Genomic DNA, 25,386 nt, shown 5'->3' with positions numbered 1-25,386 from the left:
GGACATGATAAACTGCAGCCATTATTACAACTCCAAATTAACAAAATTCAATGTAAAATCAAACGTTATATGAGAGTTGGCATCCATATAATATCTAATGCCATACACTACAACGGAAAATTAATTAGATGTGCTATAGACTGGCACACAATTACAAATTACAATAATATATTACCAAACATGGCACTAGACTTGCCAGATAGATTTATACATAACAATACAATGCAGTAAGGGCGTTTCCATAATAACAAAATGTTTGACATAAGTTTTTTGAAACAAAGTACTTTAAAATATCATGTTACAAATTTCAGTCCAAATTTTACATTTATATAAAAAACATTTTAGTTTCCCTCTTTCGAATAATTTACAAAAGTCTGAAAAATTTAATAAATCATCCTGACATACCGAAAGTAGCCAAAATCATATGCCGAAAAGTAAATGTTACAGAATTCTGTAGAATGAACAAAAATTTACCAAATAAAATCGTAATGCAAAATCATACAAAAATCTAACAAATAAATTTCTTACCTCGATCGAGCATAAATTTCTAGAAAGAAAATAATTCAGACATAGATTCGTCTATAAAGTCGTAAGGTGGGGTGCGCAAGGCATATCTAGTCCAGTCTATTTAAAGGATAATGTCCGCCAAATACTAAATTTCATGGGATTCAGGGCCCTAAGCCGTGAGCTATGATATTGTCATTTTCAGGGGATTCACGATATAGCCGGGAAATCTAACAAATTTGGCGCGAATTGAAATTGACAATTTGGGCCCATTTTGTGGTTTTGGGGATAAAAACATAATTACTGAAGTTTATAAAATATCAACTTTCTTATTACTGAACAGAATTTAATGGAATTTACATGGAAATTTAAAGTTATGAAATACAGAAAAACATGAGAGGTATTTCATGCGTGAAATCGGGACTTTTTACCTCAATAACTCAAAAATTTACAAAAAGATGAGCAATACCTGCTTTACAATACATATAAAATAAGGCCCGTATGTAAATTTGTGACACACGTCCCCCCTTAAAAAGAAAATTTATAATTTTCTTAATTGAAAGCAAAATGACATACTGAAAATAGCAAACAAAAAAAGAAACAACACTGTCACTATCTGTACACCATATAATATAGCCACCTGTCTACACTCTACTCAAATATCTGCGCCTACATTTTCTCTACCAGGAATTGCTCTAATACTGATCCTATATGGCTGCAATGCCAATGCCCATCTCATCAGCCTGGAATTGCTAAGTTTCGCTTTTTCAAATAAGTGAGCGGCTGATGATCTGTCTCTAAGACAAAGTCTTTACCGAACAAATACCGGTAAACTTAGCTACTGCCCATACTATCGCTAAACACTCCTTCTCTATCACTGAGTACTTTTGCTCCCTAGGTAGCAATTTTCTACTAGCATACGCTACAGGTATTTCTCTCCATCCTTTCTTGAAGCAATACTGAGCCTAAACCTACATCTGAAGCATTACTCTCAATATAAAAGTCTGATCTAAATCTGGCAACTTCAAAATAGGCGGACCCATTAAGTTAGCCTTCAAAGTCTGGAAACCCTTTTTCTTGACTTTCACACCCCACTCTATAAAATTTGGCTGACCCTTTTTGGGTAATCTGGATGGAACTGCAATGGCGGCAAATTTGGGATAAACTTTCTGTAAAATCAACTACACCTAAGAATAAAACGTATTGCCTTCTTGGTTTCGGTCTTTCGGCATCCTGAATAGCCTGTACCTTATTTGGAATGGTTCAAGGGTCTGAACATCTCCTATCATGTGCCCTAAACAATTCTAACTTCTGAAAACCTATAAAACACTTAGTCGGTTTTGCTGTTAACTTAGCCTCTCTTAGTCGGGTTTAAAACAACTCAGTAAGGGCTACTACATGTTCGGGCCCCATGTGATTGTATACACCAGGTATCATCAATAAAGCTATCTGAGTGCCCTAGGCCATTAAAAACCCTTCCGCATCAGTCTACAAAACGTTGCTGGTGCGTTAACTAACCCAAAGGGCATCTTACGGAACTGGAACAAACCTTTCGGGGTTAAAAAAGCAGTCATGGGTTTTGCCTTTTCAGACAAAGGAACCTGCCAGAAAACCTTTGCTCAAGTCTATTTTGGGAAAAAATATCTGTACTTAGATAGTTTTGAAAACATCTCCTCCAGGGTTTGGCATAGGTTCCGCGTCGAAAACCGTCATTTTTGTTGACCTGGCGAAAATCTATACAAAACCTTATACTGTTATCTTTTTTCCTTATGAGGACAATAGGGGGGGAAAAATGGAGCATTTGATGGTCGATTACTCCCAACTCCAACATTTTATCTACTTCCTCTTTTACTACGGGCTGTGAATGAAAGGAATAGGAAAACCCTTTACTCTTATCGGATCTGTAGTTGACAACTGAATATCAGTTCAACTAAGTTAGTATTTCCAGGAATATCTGTCAGTACATCTGAGAAATTTTCTAACAAGTCTATATTTCCCTGCTTACATTCTTGGTAACCCCGGATTTATCTCTACATCTTTGTACGTTTCTGTACCCTGCTTTATAGGACACAAAACTATATCCTTTTCTACTCTATCGAAAACTCATCACTACTTTAATTCGGATCTAATCTATCATAACTCTCTGATCCTCCTCTAAAATAGCTGCTCCAACCTTATTTAAAAAATACCCTTATCTGGTATAGACTTACTATCGTCTTCCTTTCACAGTACTTTTTCAGCATGTTTGCATGAAACGTTTTCAATTTTCCCGTCTACCATCTATCCTGTAATCTAGTCTATTACTACCTCTAATATACGTAAGGACCCTTCCAATGTAACAAAAACTTATTATGTTTCGTAGGAAAACAATACAAGTACCTTACTACTGCCTTAATCTCCTTTCTTACCCTTTCCCTATTGTAATACTTCTTGTATCTAGCACTACTTTTTGCTAACTGTTGCTGAGCTATCTTACACGTATCCTCCACTTTTCTTGCAAATCCATAACATACGGTAAGTGGTTTTAACCTATCATTCTCCGTCTTACCAGCCCATAACTCTCTTAGCACAGTTATCGGGCCACGGATTGTTCTACCGTAAAGTAACTCAAAGGAGAAAATCCCCAAACTTTCTTGCGGAACTTCACGGTAAGCAAAAACATAGCATTCAAATACCTATCCCAATCTCTAGGTCTCTCACTACACATACGCTTCAACATTTGCTTTTAAACTACCGTTAAACTTCCTACTAAAACCCTTACACATAGGGTGATACGGTGTTGTAGTTAACTGCCTTAATGACAATAACCCACTAACTCTGCCATAAGGTCTGACGTAAACTGCGATCCACAATCGGTAAGCATTTCCTCTGGCACTCCTAATCTACTGTACATATCTTACTAAGGCCTCTGCTACTCTCTCAGTTTCAATACTAGGTAGTGCTAATAGCTTTGGAATCTAGTAGCATAAACTACCATAGTCAAAATGTACCTGTTTTTCCTATCAGTCATAGGTTCGATCGGACCAACGATGTCGAAAAGCAACTCTCTTAAACGGAGTATCAATCAAAGGCATTTTTCCTAACGGAACTTTACTTACTTACCCTTGCTATAGTACCCTTTTTACAAATACAAAATGACTGACAGTACCCCCTAACCTCTGCCATTACTCCTGGCCAGTAAAATTCGCCTAATACCTATCACTAGTTTTCCTTATACCTAAATTTGGGCCGACAGTAACGAATCAGTGCAACTTTCATCACAGTTTTCTAAGACATTTAGGTACAATCAGCTGTCTACTTTTGTCTAAATTCTGGGCGGTATACTCCCCTATATAAACAATCTATCCTTATCTCAAAACCCAATGAACCTTTACCTCACACTGCTTTAATCGTACCTTCCTCAGCCTTTTTTCTACACAAATCTAAAGTGCTATCTTTCTGTTGCTTTTCTAAGAATTCCTCTCTAGATACATCTAAAATCTGAGACGGAACTTTAAGCTTTACTTGCTTCTTAAAATTTGGCTTGCGCCCTAGTTTCTACTGCTTACGCTAAGCTACTAAACTGAGGGTTTTACAGCTCCCTCTACATTACCAATATAACATCATTGGTAGGATTATCTACAACCAACGCCTCTACTGTACCCTTGAAATACGGACAATCATATCTATTCTGCTACATCTAGCCTATGTTCACTCCATCTATGTACTTACATCTACGGGTTTTCTCTAAAAATGACTTGCTTCTACTAAGTTCCGTTTCACCATCACACATGTACAGCCTGTATCTCGCATAGCGATTACATCCCTACCATTACAAGTACCGGGTTTTGTAGGACATGTACCTTACACTAAGCATACCTAACTCCTCAACATCACTTAGTTCTATAATGCTATTTCCACTCTCTGACCTACTTTACTTTTCTCTACTCTATCTCTATTCTTCCTCTACCTCTACTCCCAGATCGGGCACGGCCTTACCTCTATTTCTACTTTCCCTTTCTATTTCTATTCTCCCCTTTACTACTTTCTGTTCCTGCTCTACTTCTAACTCTGCTGCTGCATTAGCATATTACCGCCGTACTTTCCACCCTACAGTAATAAAGAACTATGGGCCCCATTTGACCACACTTATAACACTTCAGTACACCAAAGGGTTGATAAAACCCCTACCTCTATTAGCAACATTGCTACTACCTCTATTACTAGTGCCTACATTACGACTAATAGGGTTTCTGTCTCTGAGGTGTTTCATATGGTTTATAGCTCCGGTCCTTATTGGTTCGATTGACGACATACTTGGGACCTCCACGAGTCTTTGCAAACAAATCTGCATCTTTGCTACATCCTTAGGTTAACTAACCTCTTACTACTTTAAATTTGGTAAAGTTCTCTATTACATAATCTAAAAATTGGTCCCTAAGAAAAATCTAACAATCCTTCGTACGTTTTCTCTACCTTACTCAATCTAAGCCAACCATCAAAAAATCTACTTTTTCTGGTAGAAATCACAAAGGTCTCATTATCCCGAGCCTCTCAGTTTAAACTTTTTTTATAGCCATCGTTTAGTGAGTTCGAACTGACGTAGCAAAGCGGCTTTCAGTTTATCATAATCCTTCCTATTCTTCCAACGGAAGCCCATCAAAAAAACCCCTCTTGCCGTACCTTTAGAAGGAACGGTAAGTTAAGTGCCATATCTCTTTATCCCCGTCCTGCGCAACAGCGTACGTTTCGTACACATTCAAGTACGCATCATGGAATCAATTTTTCTCATCAAAGGGAGACATTTTTAACCCTTTTCCTTTTTCTTACTCATCTTTTCTAAGTCTTGTCTTAAAACTTATGCTCTGTTTCTAATTTCCTACTTTCTGCTTCCTCCTTCTCTGTTTCTAACTTCTAGCTAACATTAACTTCTCCTTTTCCATTTCTAACTTATTAATTTTAAATTCGTTCTAACTCTAACTTTTTCCTTTTCAGCCTCTAAGCTACTACGTCGTTTTATATTCTATCTTTCCTTCTGCAAAACCCAACTTCTAACCTAATCTTTCCCCCATCGCTTCTAAAACTATTCTTTTCTGCTTCTAAATCTTAATCTCTCTGCTTCTAAATACTTTGTTTTTCATATTCTATCTTTTCTTTTTTGCAATCTAGCTTCTAACTCTAACCTTTCCTTCTCTGCTTCTACTCTATCTTTCTCTGCCTCTAATCTACTATGTCTTTCCTCACGTTCCCTGGCCTGCTCTTCCTTAACAAAGTTACGTAACTCCTCTCCTTCATAACCTAACTCCTTTCCACCTTCGTTAACTCTACTACACTAGTCATGAATTAAAACTACGTTTAAAACTATATAACACTACAGTACAACAGCTACTATAACAACCCGAGACACTAAATAAACAATCGTGAGGAAATAATAGACTACACTAGTTTTACACTAAGGCTCTACAGTTACCACTGAAGCCAAAACAAAATACTATACTCTACGTTATACTACACAAAACGTCCTCACTAAAATATACACTAAGTTGCGCAACAGTACTATGTGTCAATCAAGGTGCATAGGCAACAATCAACAAAGTACAGTGACAGTAGGCTGTAACAATACCCTTTGCCTTATCAAATATCAAAACAACTGTACCTGGTGTTAACACTTTTGGTAACAAATAAACAAAAATAAATCAACGTGCTTTATCCTAAGATAAAGTATAAGTATAAACACAATGTGTAGCCCCTAAAACATAAGAGTAGGTTTTAAAAATATATGCAAGAAACAAGCTTGCTAAAACACACCAAATTAAAATACTGTATCTAGTATGTATACAGTACACTAATAAAAAAATAGGATCACTGGGGGAGTAGGGCGACGCACAATTAAGAGTGAGTAGGATAACTCTCCTTGTCAAGGGCGGTCACTCCAGCACAGATATATGGTGGCTTAATCATAGAGTGACACAAAAATAAACCCAAAAGAAAATAAAAGGAACGAAACTCACCCAGAATCCAAGGGTCGTTTTTCAACTGTCTATCAGTCTGTGACCACTAAAGTGGTTAGCTGAAGCTATGGATCTGTCTTGTCTTGTCTGAGGTAAGACGTCACTCCCGAAAAAAGAATAAAACTATTATAGTGTACCAAAAGAACAAAAAAAAGAGGATCTTTACAAATTATATGCTGCAGTTAAATGGGTGTTTAATAATGTTCGAATAGCTACTGTGTCTGGTCGACCAATCCCATTCTGACACCATTGTGACAGGAAAGGCCGTACCGGCGACAGTAACCATCAGAACAAATCAACACCCTTTACAATATTCAAATTTATTTACAAAAGATGATTATTAACAATGAATAGATATGAAAAAAAAAAAAAAAACTGATTATCAGAAAGAAAAAAAAATTTCAGTATCTCTGATACAAAAAATTTTATAGTCCATTCTAATCTGACGTGACACAGGTCTTTAATGTAATTTGTGAACTTTAAAGTAGCACAAACAAAACAGCTTCTAAATTCAAAATACAGTCCCTTTAACCGTGAATACGTTGTTTTCCCTATTGGCTCCCTATGGTGGTAGGTGATTGCATCCCTGAGCTGACTTCAGAGGGTAACAAAATATCGTCTTTGCCCGGGTTTTCGGCACAACATGGGACGTAAGCTCTGCGCTGGGAATATCAATCCAGGGGAGTGAAGACAAGTGAACCTCGGGCATTGTACTTCCGGGTTATGACATCACCAGGAAAAATCGTCTGGCGGAAGAAGCTAAAAATATTTAAAATTGGTTTCACCATAGCAAAACAAATAAGTCAGGGCATAAAACTGCTCCTTTGGGTACACCATACCTCCGTAGGCTCCCCCTAAAAAAATCGTGCTACTTATACAAAATATATGTGCTACTAAGTTTCAGACGTCACATGATTAAAAAACGTCACTTATTACTTCCATTATTACAAAGATTACTTACTTAAAAGACTAAAAATTAAAGTATGAAAAAGATATGAAAAGTATATGATAAACATATAGACACGGACATGATAAACTGCAGCCATTATTTACAACTACAAATTAACAAAATTCAATGTAAATCAAAAGTTATATGAGAGTTGGCATCCATATAATATCTAATGCCATACACTACAACGGACATTAATTAGATGTGCTATAGACTGGCACACAAATTAAAATTACAATAATATATTACAAACATGGCACTAGACTTGCCAGATAGTTTATTTCATAACAATACAATGCAGTAATGGCGTTCCATAATAACGAAATGTTTGACATAAGTTTTTGAAACAAATACTTTATAAATAAAATGTTACAAATTTCAGTCCAAATTTTACATCTTATATAAATGAAACATTTTAGATTCCTCTTTCGAAATAATTTACAAAAGTCTGAAAAATTTAATAAATCACCTGACATACCGAAAACTAGCCAAAATCATATGCCGAAAAGTAAATGTTACAGAATTCTGTAGAATGAACAAAAATTTAAACCCAAATAAAAAACGTAATGCAAAATCATACAAAAATCTAACAAATAAATTTCTTACCCCGATCGAGCATAAATTTCTAGCAAGAAAATAATTCAGACATAGATTCGTCTATAATGTCGTAAGGGGGGTGTGCGCAAAGGGATATCTAGTCCAGTCTATTTAAAGGATAATGTCCCGCCAAAATACTAAATTTCATGGGGTTCACGGCTAAGGCCGTGAGCTATGACTTTTGTCATTTTCACGGGATTCACGATATAGCCGGAAATCTAACTAATTTGGCGCGAATTGAAATTGACAATTTGAGGCCCATTATAGTGGTTTTGGGATAAAACATAAAATTACTGAAGTTTATAAAATATCAACTTTCTTATTACGAACAGATTTAAAAGGAATTTACATGGAAATTTAAGTTATTTAAAAACAGAAAACTGAGAGGTTTTCATGGTGAACTGGGCCCTTTACCCCAATAACTCAAAAATTTACAAAAAGATGATGCAATACCTGCATTTACAATACATATAAAATAAGGCCCGTATGTCAATTTGTGACACCCACATCAGTTACAGATACATTTGTTTCATTTTTACACCCATGAAACAATGCATTGATATATTGTGCAATTAAATTGTTCTTAAACAATAAATAAAATGTGATCTATAGTAAATTTGTTTATGCCTCATGTAAAATGGCTGAATTTTAGTCTCGTCTGAAAAAATCAGATACTAATAAGTTTGGAATAGGTAACACATGATCATTGTAACAATATAGCTATAAATTTTGGCGCTGTTTGCTACTGTTTATGCTTCATTATCATTTTCGCAATCAGTATAGTTACATTTCGTTCGTTTTTACTACCTTAAAACAATGCATTGTGCAATTAAACTTTTCTTACAAAATAAAGAAAATGTGATCCATGGTAAAGTTTTTGTTTGTGGCGTCTTGTAAAATGCTGAATTTCAGTTTCGTCCGAAACATTCCATTTGATAATAAGTTTGAAATAGATAACATACAATAATGTATGGCTATAACGTATGGCGCAGCTCACTAGCTTTTTTGTTACATTGTCATGTAAACAATCTGCGCATGGTCAAGCATTTTCTTTCTTTCCACATAAAAACTTTCATTTTCGCAGATGAAAATATGCCATGTGACAAATTATTTTTGGCCAACAATTTGTACACTCCAGCTGTCACAGTCTAAAACTTTGTGTGCCGAGGTAACTATGCGACATTAGGATGACTACTGTAAGTGTATAAATATTAACGGTGTACTAATTTTCGCGCTATTAGCGGGATCGGGCATGCGCTAATTCATGTCTAGCGCTAATATTAGACTGAAATGAAAGGCTTTCCTAATAAAAAGTAACATTTATCGTATTGTAAATATCGTAGTTACAATGTAACAGAACACAGAGAAATACATATGTAGTATGTAAATATGACAATAACTGCATTCCTAACTAATATTCTGCTGAAAGTTTTGCTGTTTGAACATTAGTAAAAAAGTCATCTATTTTTGTAAATTAAGTTGCATTTTTATCAAGTTTCAAGTTCCTTCGGAGTAGATTGGATCGCCAGTTTGTCTGGTGGCGCTAATAACGAGTGTCACCATAACATTTTACTGCTTTGAAAACTAAGTTTGAATTTGAAAACAAACAATTATCACCATTCTGCACTGTATACATGTACAAATTTACAGTATACAGAGTAACATGATCTAAACAAATTTAGATTTTATGCCATACTGTAGACCTGTGCATGTTTATTTGCAGGCCATGTCGATTTCATTACGAATACCAGTCAGCCGCCAGCCATTTAGTATTGTCGAGTTTTTCACATTCTGATGGGCAGTAATAAGCCAGTTTGCGAGAATAGGATTCATTCTTGAATGTTTCGGGCTATTCCGTATTTCATCGGAAATTGGTGTTTTAGATACCGCCAATTGGTTATTTTAGCGCTGCTGATACTGCGCTAATACAAGTACGCGCTAATAAGCCGAAACTACTCAATTTAAAGCGTTTGCGCTAAAATTTAGCTGCGCTAATATTAGTTCACTTACAGTATGCATTAGCTGTGTTGCAATAATGTGAATATATGTACTATGCGTTATAGTGTAATTATTGAATTTGAAAATATTATGTGATGCCGCAACTGCATTCTGTTTTAAATTTGCTTTCATCACAGTATGACATTTGTATCAATATATGCACTTCATTTTGGGAATAAATATGTTTAAACTAAATAGTAGCTCTTTTTTTTAAAAAAAAAAAAATATTTTTCACGCACATTTTCGAGCTTACACGGATCTTTTTCTTCGCATAGGAAAAACACACTTTGTTTAATTCAAAAGACAACAACAAGAGCAAGAGCAAACAAACATTTTCAATACATATATTAATTTGCATCAACGCTGATTGCCTGTGATCTTTAAGGAGGTAGGTTACCTTCATATTTGTATGTGCGCATGTCCAACCGGAAGCTACCGTGACGATTTACGACGACGTTTACGACAAATTAAATGTGTTTCTATATTCATTCTCCTGAAAACAAATCATGAACCTGCCTCCGATCTGATACTTTATGGTTTAATAATGCAGAAATGATTAATCAATTGCCGCAGAAACGCTTCAAAACAATGTTGCCTTAAAATGACGTCATTGACGTCATGACGTTACGTGTCAGTTACCGCGCAAAATTAATAGCTTTTATCTTGAAAGTACGTAATTCTGTGCATTTTCTTTATTTTAACTATCTTCAAATAACAAATATTTGCTGAAATATTTGTTATGAATCTTTTGCTCTGAATAATCATCAATATTTTGCTTCTTTTATGTAGTTATATTGAAACGTTATGCGGATTGTAAGAAAATGGATGATGGTAACCAATGTTATTTGGAATATAGTTGGATGAAAGGTTACTTGTAACGGCCATTTTCAAATAAAAAATCTAGCAGTTTGATTTGTAATACTTATTTTTCAGGTTCCGTTGATAATTTGTTACTTATATACAAAAATAAGATCTAAAACTGTTCAAATTTCAGTAGAAAAATGTGGTTCCTTAAATTTAATTGATGTTACCATGGAAACGAAGCCCGTGACCTATGTATCTAAATGTAAAATTCAAAAGCGTTGACACTGGTCTATTTAAGAAACACAACTTCGGCTTTTTATTTTCATTTCAACAATATTCATTAGAATAATATCAGCATGCTGAACGATTTTTCCATGAAAAATGCCAGGCGAGGGGTACTGCCGTATGTATTCTAAGCTGTGAAATTTGTTTGAATCAATGCAAATAACAAGAAAATATAACTTACGTTAGAAATAATATGTTTTCAAGCTACATTAACTAGAAAGATAATCTTATTCAATATTTTTTTATAAGAAATTACGACAAAAAGCAAGATATAAGCTATTTTAATCATCTCTGTTGCCATGGTTACTGTAAACTTTAAGAAAAATAGGGTACCATGTAAAGTGCATGGTATTTTGCTTATAATATTTCCCAAATATTCCATGTTAGTTATTAACAGAATGCCACTTAAGCCGTCGAAAACCCCTATTTTTATACATAGTTGTTTAAAAATGAGAGAAAATGCGTTACCATGGAAACACGAGCCCCGCGACATATGCATTTAAAGCTTATATTAGAAAGCTAACGTGCATACTAGTAAAATTATCAATTATGCAGACTTCTACGGATATCAATGAAACTAAAATACACTGAAAAGTGTTAAATATCCGTATTTTCCTTCTTCTTTTAATATGAAATACCTTTAGAGGGTCATGTTCTTCAAACCTAGATAAAAATTGAATTTGAAGGGACAGAGACAAACGAAATTGAGATTGTAGCAGGTAAAACTTCATATTACACGAAATACAAACAAATGCTGCGGTTAAACTAACTTGAATTTACCCTTGTAACAAGGTAACCTACCTCCTTAAAAACATTTTCTCTATACGGCGGCAGCCCGCCTGCATAGCACAATAGGGAGAGCGCAGATCTACTGACCGAGGGGTCGTGAGTTAGAGCCCTGGGCGAGGCGTATGTTCTCCGTGACGATTTGATTAAAGACATTGTGTCTCAAATCATTCGTCCTCCACCTCTGATTCATGTGGAGAAGTTGGCAGCTACTTGCGGAGAACATTTTTGTACTGGTACAGAATTATGTTAACTGCCCGCCGTTACATAACTGAAATACTGTTGAAAAACGGCGTTAAACCCAAAACAAACAAACAATACGAGCGCAAGAGAAAATATTCATACATATATATATAAATACAAACCAAATAGCATCATATTTAGAATACAAAATAAAATTAAATTTGATCGCAACTGTTGACCCAGTCTAAACAAAGGGGGAAATTAATGCTACCTACGGGATGATTGGTTTGTTGCTGTAACCGTTTGCTTGAAAAACGGACATGCGCAGTATAACAGTATGACAAAATCGTTCAGCAATAACATCTTTTCTTAGTTTGGCGATTTACGATTAGGTAAGAACACGTTTTTTTTTATCCGAATGCAATAGATAATTGACTTGTTTTACCTGAATGTCTTAAAAATAAAACCTTTTCTTGCACGCGAATGTAAAATGACTCTCGTGCTGTAATTTTCGCTACTATGATAAAGTATTCCCTAAAAGAAACGCATTTGTTTCTAATATATCTTATTTATTTGGTTATTTGAAGAATATGGCATGCAATGAAAGGAGAAAGGAATTTATCACTTGTAGTAGGTATGGATGGAAATATCCGGCGCTCGGCTAATTGTTTGGAACCAACAGTTACCCTCGAGCCGGATATGTCCACTTGCACCTTCGATCAGTGAAACAGTCTTATAATTTAGCATCAGGAAAAAAACATATAAAGGATAAATAACAACAGTTTGATTTTTTAACACTGCTTTTTCGTTTTTATCTCATATTAACAAACATTTTGGCAGATGAAAGTGTTCCACATAATGCTCCCACAGTACAAAGTAAAGAAAGGAAAACTTGATTTTAATACAAAAACACAGGTCATTGTTTTTGAGAAATAAAACATAGAACATTATACTAAAAGACGTTTGCATTAAATGATATGTCTATTAAGGGTAAATATAGTGTAAATTTAGGTCATGAATGAGGAATAAGACTCGGCAAGTAGGAACTAGACCTGTATCTACTTGATTGCCCACCCGAAACTACTTTGCAGTAGGTTTTTTTCAGAAACAAACCTAATTCTATGAAAATTTGCATTTGGTGCCTTAGGAGTAGCCTTTTAAATATGAAACGTTTCAATCATTGCATGATCCCGAAAAGAACTGCATGTGGTGTGATGACCTCAAACACCGACAAAAATCTACTTCATCCACCAGACTGTACAAAGTGTTTGAATAAACGGCACAAATCTCAGCTAAATGAAAACATGTGCTAAGAAACGGACATATTTGCGCTCCAGATGCACCGATTGCTTTTATTTAGTTCGGTATATAACGGGAGGAATATCTTTTAAGATGAATTGATTGTAACATTTAGACATTAATGAAATGAATACAAGTATCTCGCCCTCATTTTAGAATTAAAGTATTTCCTTGTTACACAAATGATATCTACATATTTATGACGATACTGTTCAAGGTACGACAGCTATGTAATAGACCTTTTCTGTCTACATGAAGTCTGACTGTGAACATCATCGGCTGTCAAGAGAGCGTTTCAAAATAATTTTATTCATTTATTTCTTTATTTGTTTGTTTGTTTTGAGTTAAGTGCCGTTTTCCGACAGTAATTCAGTTATGTAACGACAGCAGTTGACATAACCAGTGTTTATAGTACCAGTACTTACCTGCTCTCGGCAAGTAAGTATAATTGTCTCTCCTCATAAATAAGATGTAGAGAACGTATTATTTCAGGCGGTGTTTTCTATCAAATCGCCATCAAGAACATACCTCTCGCCCAGGAATCGAACTGACGACCCAAAGATCCAAAGGTCTACGCTGTCACTGTTGAGTTCAGCAGACCGGCGATTGATTTATTTAATGACAAAGAAAAGTAACATTGACTTTTAAGACTGAATGATTTCTCTTATCTCGTTTAACGGGAAATTTGGGGAGTAATGTAACAAAACGACAATGTAGTAAAGCTTTTGCTATTTATTAAAGAGCAAGCATTTTGCTGAATGCGCGACATTAGCGCAACAATCAGTCTACATCTCTGGTAGATGTGGCAAAAAGATTGTAGGAAACATACTAGTAACAGTATCGTTTGTCGCTATCGACCATAAATTGTTCTTAAATTGAGTTGATACTGATTATTTTGCTAATAGATGCAGATGAGTCCAAAAGATCCAATGTTACTGTTCTAAATCTCGCATTAAACGTTCGTACGAACTATTGTCCGTAACAGAGCGCAGTGTATGCAACTTACATAATACGATGCATCCACATCCACATAAAAGGATGTTTCTACACCATATATATTTGAGACTCACACACGGCTGACATTTCAGCGGATCTTGAAATCTGCATACACTACACTATTAAGTGGCTATCAATGTTGAGAGCCTTTGTCTCTATTACTTGTTACCTGTTTTTCCTATAATAGCCACAAACGACCGCCGAACAGAAGGTATTTTGCAACCTTTTTACTACTTAATCCCTTAAAGGGGGGTTATTTAACTTAAGAACAGAAGACGGTCATAACACACTCCCACTTGGAGGAAATCATCATACACTGTATGATAACGTAAATTCATTATGGACTGACAAATCCCACACTAGTTTGTCCCGGACGAGCCCCCATCTTACGTGCATTTGTCCGCAGTTGAGCACTGTGTATGCATACTCCCAGAACCCTGAGAATACGGCATCATGTTGCATTTAATACAACTATGAAATGATTACGGCCGTATTTCATGGGAAATACTAAAATAATACGAATAGATTATGTTTAAGTTGCAGTAATACAGGAATAAATCACACTTGAACTGTTCTTACTGTTCTATGTTTAGTGAAAGAATAGTTAGCTTTGTGCGTTTGTCATGTAATTGTTTATAAACGATCTCGAAAATCTCTAAAACATTAAATTGCACGTAAAGGCAATGGGCGGATCTATATTCAGTCTTTAGCGATATTTTGACAGCAATATTTTTGCATTAAGAAAAATTTACGTCAGCTAAGTTTAGGAAATGAAATATGAAGTTAATGTTAGAAATATAATTGAAAATTATGCACGGTGGTATGTCGACTTTATGTGTAAAAATCAAAACTTTGTGAAAAGCCATTCATCATCAAAATCCGTACCTAGGTTTGCTACTCGCCATTTCTATAAAGATTCTATGAAATGCAACGAATAGTATTGGAAGGTATTAGAGACAAATTCTATTTAACAATGATTTGAAGGGTCATAACTCCATAAAATATAATTTTAGCGAGACGTGCCAACTATATGCTCAAGAAGGTCACTCCCATGAATTGTCATTGAAATCTTGACTAGAATCTTTGAGACGAAGCGTTAACAAAAAACTCTAAATAATCTTTATATAAAATAATGTCAGGTCCATAACAAAGTGTAAAATCATTCAACCGTAAAATCCATAATATATGCATATTCATTACTGCTACTGATGGTAAACTAATAGTGTACTAGAAGTAGTCCGAACGAATTTCATTCAATAAGTAACTTGAATTAGCCATAATTCCGGCAGGATATACCTACGACATGCAAAACTTATTCGAAACACTTTTATGAAGCTTCAGTGAAATCTGGTCAGAATGTTTGAATATACCTCATCACAGACTTGATGTAAGATAATCAAGAGGCATTAACTCTGTGGAAGCTCATTCAATAATTTACCCCGAAATGTATGCGCAACTATAGGGTTCGTACCGATCATTCATATCGAACTTCATTCAAGTCGCACGAACAGTAAAGTAGTTTGGACAAATGTTATCTAAAAGTAACTTTTAAGTGTTGAGTTTTTGAATAAAATGCTTTCCAGTATTTCACCAATAAGCATAAAATAAATGTTATTCTATATACAATTTGGTGATAACGAGCTTGGTAAAGTAATTGTTCTAATGTCTTATAAGAACATTACTACAAGTTCACTCATTTAAATTGTTGCACATTTCATTACTTTTTGGAAACAAATGAAATGAAGCTGTGAATTTCGGTTATCTTCTATGCTTGCAAAGGAGCTTCTTATGCATTTAACTGATGTTCCGTCAGGGCCTAAGTGAGCCACACAAGTATCGTATTGCATGTTATATCAACAGCAAATAAAATACAAGTATGTTTTGAGACGACCCTCATTCATAGTTCATTGTCCACATAAACTTAAGCCGACAATGTCTAATAGCAGTTAAAAGATTATTATCAAGATAAGTACTGATAATAAGTGTTTCAAGCCAATTTGTTACACATGTGTATCTTTTTCTATGAAATATAAATAACTCCTAACTGACAGTACTGCTGTTATCAGATAGCATATATGGTGTGATCGTATCAAGAGCCAATCTATGATTGACCAGCATTTGTTCAAAAGTCCACATGATGGTGAGCAGCTTTTATGAGCTTGGGAATATAGAAAATTTTATTGAAAATGACATTAGGCTTTTGTATTCATGTCATCGTATGAAAAACATATCGCGGGGTCGCGAGTTCGATCCTCGGGCAGGGCGTATGTTCTCCGTGACTATTTGATAAACGACATTGTGTCTGAAATCATTAGTCCTCCACCTCTGATTCATGTGGGGAAGTTGGCAGTTACTTGCGGATAACAGGTTTGTACTGGTACAGAATCCAGGAACACTGGTTAGGCTAACTGCCCGCCGTTACATGACTGAAATACTGTTGAAAACGGCGTTAAACCCCCCCCCCCAAAAAAAAAAAAAACATATATTAATATTTCACGGGTGGAGTAATATTTTGTTTTCATATCATCCGAAAAAAATAAAGAACATATTCATTAAAAAACTTGAAATCCTCTCCATATCTAAAATTGTCTATGGACAAATAAACTACATATGGCGCAACTAGATATCATTCTGTTGATATATTATGGTTCTTTGAAATTGGCTGGTCTTTAGATCTTCCAAATTATAATAATATAAAGTACAGAGAGTACTGATTTTATTGTCAATGTCTTAACAGGTTTTGTTGAACATCTAATAGGTTTCGTCTTTCTTAAATAACATTTTGTTTTACAATCATCAAGTACAAGGTTTACATCGTTTTATTGGTATGATGTGTTAGTAGAAACTGTTTGATTTTTAACACAAACAACAACATTTGACATAGCTTCACAAACCTTGAGTTGTTTAGTATGAAGTGTGTTGTGGGATTTTTATCATGCACATCCTCAGCTTTTATTATATTTCATATCATAGTAGGTTGTCCCCCTATGAAAATCACCCGATAATCAATGATAAAACTTTGAGCAATAGGTTATATAAGAAAACTATTCTCAATGGTTAATTTCAAATATTTTTTTATACTTGTGAATGTTTTAGCAGATGATATTATACATCAATTTCTCCTCTTCAGTTTGATGAAAAAATATTTATTCTAACTGAATATCTTCTTGCTTCCAATTTTGTTTTTAAAGTATCACCATCACTTACATTGAGCATATAGTGAAAATCAATCACTGAAATTTACAATTTCTTTGACTTTAGAGGCAAATAAATCATGTTTATCGAAATATGATAACTTATTAGCACATATGTAGATGTTCTTGACTTTATGAATATTATGATAACATATTTACAACCTTTAAAAGCTAAAGGCTTCTTGCTTCCATTTAACGTCAAAGTTAACCAAGAAACTAAACACTGGCGGTTTTCTTATAGCTCTATTGTACATAACTTAAGCGGTGTGAATTTACAGAACTACAGATACCAACAACTGACAATTCAATCCAGGGATATGAAATGATCACGTTCATTATATAGGAAAGGGAACAGAATATAACATAACAGAACGGAACAGAACAGAGCTTTTATTTCTTCCAGCTGTTTTAGGAAAATACGACTATAGGGTTTAAGAACAATACGAATAATCATGAATTAGATCGGACAAAAAGTTAGATATTTTAGAGTATTTGACGATAGGATAAAAAAATGCTTTATAAACACGCAACCAAAGTGTGAAGTAGTGCATTAAAAAGATTTAAAAAAAGCAACAACAACAACATAAAACAGTTTGAGGACTTTTCATGCCGTTAAACAGATTAACAGACAATACCATTTTCGGACGATATTTGCTAAATCACTTCATATGAACTTCAGAATGTGAAATATTGAAGTCAGGGAGAGCGGGGCTGAGACCACACTGGTGCGGTGTTTGTTTTTCTGTAAAATCAAACACAGAAAAACTCACAATAAATAATCGGCTAGCATAAATGCATTTTTACATTGGCGTATTAAGCAAAACTTTCATGAACTGTTTAATATTATTTTACGTATTACAATTAATTGAATTTAGCTGCTGTAGTTAAAGAAATTCCCACAATCATTTTTTTCTGACTTAGGGAAGGAAAGACTTAATACATAAATTAATAAAAACTAACAAATTAATGTGACGTTGTGTAAGTCAGTTACCTCTTAGATTCGCACCAGCGCGGGTATTTCCAATTCATGAACACCTCCAACTCGGTTAGTAACCTACACAGAATGAATCAGAACTATTTTTATAACTCGATGACATTTTCTAAAGGTCTATGATTGCCATATACCAGTAGATTCATTAATTGAAAAGTTTCCTTATTTCCTCTTTTTTAAGCTATCTGGCAATAAAAATGAACAAGCCCAGTTAAAATTGGTAATCAGTCAAATACGTAGGAATGTTTTACTAACATGCCTGTTTAATCAAGTTTTTTTCATACTGCTGGAAATTTATAAATATGTCAGATACTGTATTGCTAAGATTATAACTTTTTTTCATGACCTCTAGGTGAAATGACATAAAAATGCCGTTATATAGAGAAGAGCATGCAAACTAATGAATTAGGAATACATGTGTCTTTATATTAGTCTCGTTTTGATCAAGGAGAAAACATACTTTACATGTTGTTGTTGTTAACATAATGTTTTTATATGATTTTACTTAAATGTTTTATATTTTTACAGAGATAATTTTTATATATGAATCTATTAAGTAGCGAGAGTTACAGCTTTATTTCAATGTATTGTCCAAAGCAATACCACAATCAATGAAGTGAATTTTTACTATACGACTTTAGCTAATATAAGGGAAGGAATCCAATCAGGAGGTAACTGCTTAAAAACAATCGATAATCCAGACAGAGAAAACTCGATATTTCTCATCAAAAGCCGGCCGTGATTTAAAATAAGTTGTCAAAAATCGTTGAATCAAACAGAAATTTGTGCTTGACGTATAAACTTTTATAAAAAGTGTTATAAATGATACTTGCGCCATACCTGTTTCGTTTGGAAGGGTGTACAGATTGATTTTATATCTATTTTCAGCTGCATATCGAGCCTATAACGGGAAACTGACATCAACATAACAATATCTGACGATGGTAAGGAATCACAATCTCTTCTATTTACTACTTTTGACAGGCAATCATTATGAATTTAACAATTAATTGGGTCTCCAATGAGATTTGCCGGGTCTCTTTCCACATATTTGGTCTTTTATACATATATATTGGGTCTATGTATTCTCTGGTACTTGACTTTTGGCCTGTTAGTCGGTTACTGTTTTTCCTTCTAAAATACACTTAGGTCTCTCTTTAGGTTTTCTTTTTATATTTTTACACGAACATTTGTGTGTGACCTTATTTTGTACTAGGGATAGACCTTGCGAGGACTTCTGTTTACACTGAGATGTGCCTTGCTGAGGTTAAGTTTGTCTCTTTGTTTTGTTTTTATTTTTGGTGTGCATTTTGTTGCCAATTATATGCAAATATTCCTATATAAACAAGTTCAAGGTAAGAGTACTTTAAAGGTGAAATATTTGTACTAATAAGTCTAACCATTAATCTCTTGTTTTATAACGGATTGATATCTCAAAGGCCTATCCATTCTAGGCGTCGCCTTACTATTGGTTCGACCTATCAGATGAAGACAGTGACTTTGAAACATTATTCGCCGAAGGTCTGACGTTATCTAAAAGTGCGTCTTTGTAAGTGTATTCTTTCTAATAAAATTAACCGTTTCATGGTCTACAGTTCGACCTTTTCTGCAGCAATACTATTACCTAATTATTCGTTCAATGTTAGATAATAACATTCTTGCTATGCATCATTCTAAAACTCTCCAATGTGTTATTAGAAACATTGTTGTTGTTTTTTTAAAAATATTGATAAGTGTTTAATTTATGGTCTAAACAAGATTTAAACGGTACTTTTCAATAAGTATGGCTTTATCTGTTGGTAGATATACTCTTCCAGATTTATCTTAGTTAACAAAATAGACAAATTTTCCAAATAAAAGTGCATAATCGAAAAACAAAGTCAAATGTTGTCACGGATCAAAATTTATCATAAGAAACCAACTATTTTCGCTAGGAAATTGTTCATAGATATCTCAAAACCTAAATATGATCCTGCTATTACAACTTTTAAAATGACGTTAGACTTAAGGATGTAGGAACGAATTTATTCTAACGTTAAGAATTTTTTCATATATATTGTGAGCTTGAAGAACATTAGTTTCCAAGACAAACAAGAGAAGAAATGTCACTGAACTCGTCTTAATTTTATATGGCATTTTCCTCATCCACTGTTTAAGAATTTCTGAAATTTTGTAAAATTGGAAAGAATAGTGGTACTTTATAAAACATATAATATCCCACTTAATGTTATAGGGATTTCGGGTCTTACAGGTTAAAATGAATACAAGGTGATGTCAGTATTATATAAGCATAAATGTCACTAACAAATCTCTTTCATTTTTACATGTTGACATGATTACCCCACCCACTTTATTTTCAATTGAAGAAAGATATTTAGATCTACAAAAAAATCTTACGTTAAGATTTTCAAAATATTTTGTGGTTATAATGACTCGCAGAAATGCTTCAAAATGGAAAGAAAAAAAGTTGGGGTCACGGTGCATCTAAGAGATTTATTAAGATTAAACTGTTAAAAACTGGTGAATTTTGATATTTATTGTTCCTTTTGTTTTAATTCATATTTTCTATATAATATAAATTGCTATCTTAAAAACTTTTATTTCAATTATAGCTTATCATTATATGTATCTAATAGAAAAAGCTTAAAACCAACTCTACTTTAATAGATATTTGATATTACCTACCCCTACCCCATTGTAAATTTTACGTCAATTTTAGGCAAATACCAGCCCAAAATTAGGGTGAAAAAAAATCGCGCAAAAATTAGAATCTATTTGGTTAAATGGTACATTATTAGCCATATTTTAATTATTTAGCATTAATATTTGTCGAAACATTTGTTAGAAAGCAATGTTCGAAGAAACATTTTTCAAAATGGCGGATGTCCTGAAAAACAAAACGCTCGTACATCCTTAAATCTGAATCTTGCATAATTAAGCCCCGATTTAAAGAGAAACCTTGTATGGATTTGGTGAATTAAACTGTAACTACTACATTCATTCACCAGATGTGTAGCAAAGTATATTGTCCGCTCCGCATCTTTTCTGATAAATACAATCTCTCTCTCTCTCTCTATTTATCTATCGATCGATTAATCGATCGATCTATCTATCGATCGATTGATTTATTGATCGATCAATCGATCTATCGACCGATCGTTCTATCTATCTGTCTGTCGATCTATCTATCTATCTGTCTAGTCTTGTCTAGTCTAATCTAATCTAATCTGATCTAATCTAATCGAATCGAATCGGATCTAATCTAAAATCTAATCTAATCTAATCTAATCAAATCTACCGACATTTTGCTTGCTAAGTAAATAGCTAACATAGATGCTGTTTTGTTTATAGATCCCTATCTGAAAACGAACCTGACAAAGAAGTAGATGATGGTTTGCACGGAAATCTTCCTTCTTTGAGGTAACATATGTGGTTCTTATTATTGTTATACAGCGTGAGGTATGTAACACATTTCATTACCCCCTCGTAGATGAACTCAGTCAAAACAACGCCGATTCGTAATGACTATTTATTATTAAAATAGTTTTACAGAACCAAATATATAAGGGCCTTTATACGGTTTTGTCAAACATAAAGGTATTTAAGTTATATATGTTTTATACTGTATAGTCACGCAACAAAGTTATATTGATAATTCATTGGTTTTGTGAAAAACAAAATAGCAAATCTGTTTTTTTTCTGCATTATTTTTATCTTCCTTTCGAATATATTAAATAGCAATAGATTGAATGTTTATTATTTATCAAGTGATTTATGAACAAAGCTGATCAATATTCATTTCCAATCTAAACTGAAACACGCAACACGAATATAATATTAAGCCTTGATCAGTAATATTGTTTGAAATTGCACTTTAAAACAATTCGGAAAGATTATAGAAAAGGAATATTCGAAAATATAATAAAATGCACCATACAACATTGCATGGAGAAATGCACTATTCTTAATATCCCAAAACTTTATCGAATATTGCACACAGGGGCTTGTAACATTGAGTCAGGTCTGTTATGACTGCAATGTGTACTGTATCTTTTATAGTTATATAACTATATACGTTAAGCTATATAGGCGATTACATTTTAATATAGTAAAACAATACAGATATCCTGGAAAAATGGTAATGTATTATTTCTCTTTAATACGTATTTCTTGTTAGGAACTTCACAAAAATGCGTGAAATAATTATTGATATCACTTTTTTATTGGGATTGGATAATGACTCGTAACTGTACATGTTAAAGTAATCTCGACCTCAACACCAAGTTCAAACTCATCACGGAAAATAATGAACAAAACATTCGTAGCGTCGCTAGATTGACTCAGGGCGATGTGTATAGTTCTAAATGTCTTTAAATATTCAAATTTTGTTTTATTAGATTAGTTTGCAGCAACGTAATATATATTTGTAGTGATGTGGAGATAGACAGAGAGTTTGTACATGTGGAAAGACAACTCGGTGAAGGTGCCTTCGGGACTGTTCATAAAGGTAACTAAACAATCATAATGATAAACAAAAAAAAAAAAAAACATTCGAAATATCTTCATAAAATACTAGAAAAAAAAGTAACAATTGATCCCGAGTGACCCGATTTAACAAAATAGTAGATTGCTCTTTCCAAAGTGTCCCATGTAGAGGAAGCAAATCGGGATATTATTTATTAAAAGCTCGTTACACGTCTGCGTAATTCAAAAGTTCAACTCGTATTTGTGAAAAGAAATATTGCAGAAATCTGCTTTTACTATTTCAAACTAAACAGTGGAAATGCATTGTATTTAATGTCATCCTTTATTGTCCATAACTAAAGTAATTGATTAAAATTGAGAAAAAAGCCATGAAAATTACTCATACATTTACACCGTTGTGCCTTGTTTTGCCATAAGTAGCAACACTTAGTTAAAAAAAGTGGTGAAATACAAGTACTTTAAAAAACTGTTAGAAGATTTCCGAGAGTGATTTGATTAACGGTCCGTTTCACCATTAAGAAATAATTTACTTTTTTCTGAACTGTTCTGAGAGTTTATCATCTGATGACGCCCGATTTTCAGCAAGTTTCGTCACAAATGCCCACTAGATGTCTTTTTCGATGTTTTAGGGTTAAACAGAAAGGAAATCCCCTTTTATCTCACCTTTTGTTTCCTGTTTCCTGTGGCCAGTTGTATTTCGAAAAATTTGGGCGAGCAGGGATAGTTTACCTCTGACATTGAATCATCTTTAAGAGCTAGGTTTCTACTTAAAGTCTACTCAAATTCCAATTTTTTTTTACCCTAGACAATTAAATCATGTTCAAGACCCTGCGAGCATTTTCTCCAGATTCTGATTATTTTCATGATTCTTTCAAAAAAAGGTACCACTGACAAAATGAACAAATCTTTTCTTTCTATTTACACATGCTACTGCTTAAAAACAATTAACTTCTACATTGTACATGCTTTAATTAACAAACTTATGCTGTTGTCATATACTAAAACAAAGCCAGTAAAATTAACAAGTTTATACAGATCACAGGCAACAATTGTTGCATCATGTATGTCTTCAGCAAAAGAAAAGGTTTTGTTTGGTATTCTGAACTGGTAGACAGTGAATAATAGATGCATAAATAAAACAATTACTATACCTGAATTCTTCACGCAAAATTATCATGTGAATTTATTTCCTTTTAGGAAAACTTATGAAAGATTATTGTTCTTTAACGGTTGCTATCAAAACGCTAAAGCAAGGTATGATGACTTCTAAAAAGTTTCTGGATGAAGCAAGAACCATGCACAAACTGGAACACGATAAGGTTGTGGAACTGATAGGTGTTTGCAGAGATAAAGAGCCAATCTTGATAATAACTGAGTATATGTGTAATGGTGACCTGTGCAGATTCCTGAGGAGGGACAGTGGTTTGACAATTAAGATTAGAGAGATGAACTACTTTGCTTCTCAGGTGACTTTATATATTTATTGCATAGCTTATATATGTTTTAACCTAATTATAATTAATTTCTTAAGTTACTTATGAGATTAGTGGTCTTTGTATATAAAAAGGTACTAAATAGATGGTGTCATATAGGTCCTGATTTGGACTAGCCATCCTCCAAATTAAAAAAAAAAAATACAGATAAATTGAATCAGTTTAGTTCATATTTATATGGCGATTGTACATTTGAAAATTATTTTGTTTAAACAGGTTACGAACTTATTCCATTTTTAGGTGTTTACTTGTAATATCAAACTTTTCATCGATTTAATAAAAACCCTTGTTGTTACATTTGAAATGTTTGGCAGATTGCAGATGGCATGAACTATCTGGAGTCGAAGGGATTTGTACACAGAGACTTGAGGTGTGCAAACGTTCTTGTTGGAATAAAACATTTGGTAAAAGTTGCCGATTTTGGACTTGCTCGGTTGGTTGACGATTATGACAGATATATCGTTTTCTTATTTTTATGCTTTTGTCGAAGACGGAATCTCTTTCTTATTTTAGTTTATTTAAGATAATATTTTGGAAAAATAGCAAAAGCGTAATGTAATTATTTGGACGTGTTGGTCGTAAAATATATGATCACATTAGGTTACATATTCACCGTACCAGATAATTTAAATCTGATCTAATTAAGTGATGATTTATTCTAATAATAATGTTTGAGCTGAGATAAATTAGGACAGCGGGGTTCCCAACACGGTAAAAATACAAAATTGCAGGATCGGTTTCATTGAACAAGTTCGTGAAATGAAGTGGAAATGCATGCTACTGTCCACGACAGCTAGCTCCGGGTTGAGCAAAACTCAACATTTGCACACGA

At 33.8% G+C, this 25,386-nt stretch overlaps 1 protein-coding gene across 1 annotated transcript in view; it reads left to right on the top strand.

The window, feature by feature from the left end:
- LOC123528263 (tyrosine-protein kinase STK-like) overlaps positions 1 to 25,081 on the top strand; it is a 43,214-nt gene extending 18,133 nt beyond the window's left edge. The window contains exons 2-7 of the mRNA XM_053532285.1: positions 19,465 to 19,520; positions 20,031 to 20,125; positions 21,928 to 21,996; positions 23,007 to 23,083; positions 24,259 to 24,527; positions 24,869 to 25,081. Of these exons, the coding sequence (XP_053388260.1) occupies positions 19,518 to 19,520; positions 20,031 to 20,125; positions 21,928 to 21,996; positions 23,007 to 23,083; positions 24,259 to 24,527; positions 24,869 to 25,081 (726 nt within the window). The 5' untranslated portion in view covers positions 19,465 to 19,517. The remainder of the gene's footprint in view (positions 1 to 19,464; positions 19,521 to 20,030; positions 20,126 to 21,927; positions 21,997 to 23,006; positions 23,084 to 24,258; positions 24,528 to 24,868) is intronic.
- Positions 25,082 to 25,386: the final 305 nt, after the last annotated feature.

Source organism: Mercenaria mercenaria, unplaced genomic scaffold, assembly GCF_021730395.1.
Source record: "Mercenaria mercenaria strain notata unplaced genomic scaffold, MADL_Memer_1 contig_1084, whole genome shotgun sequence".
NCBI classification, from domain to species: Eukaryota; Metazoa; Mollusca; class Bivalvia; order Venerida; family Veneridae; genus Mercenaria; species Mercenaria mercenaria.
Note: the sequence above shows the minus strand (reverse complement) of the source record. Positions and strands in the feature narration are given on the sequence as shown.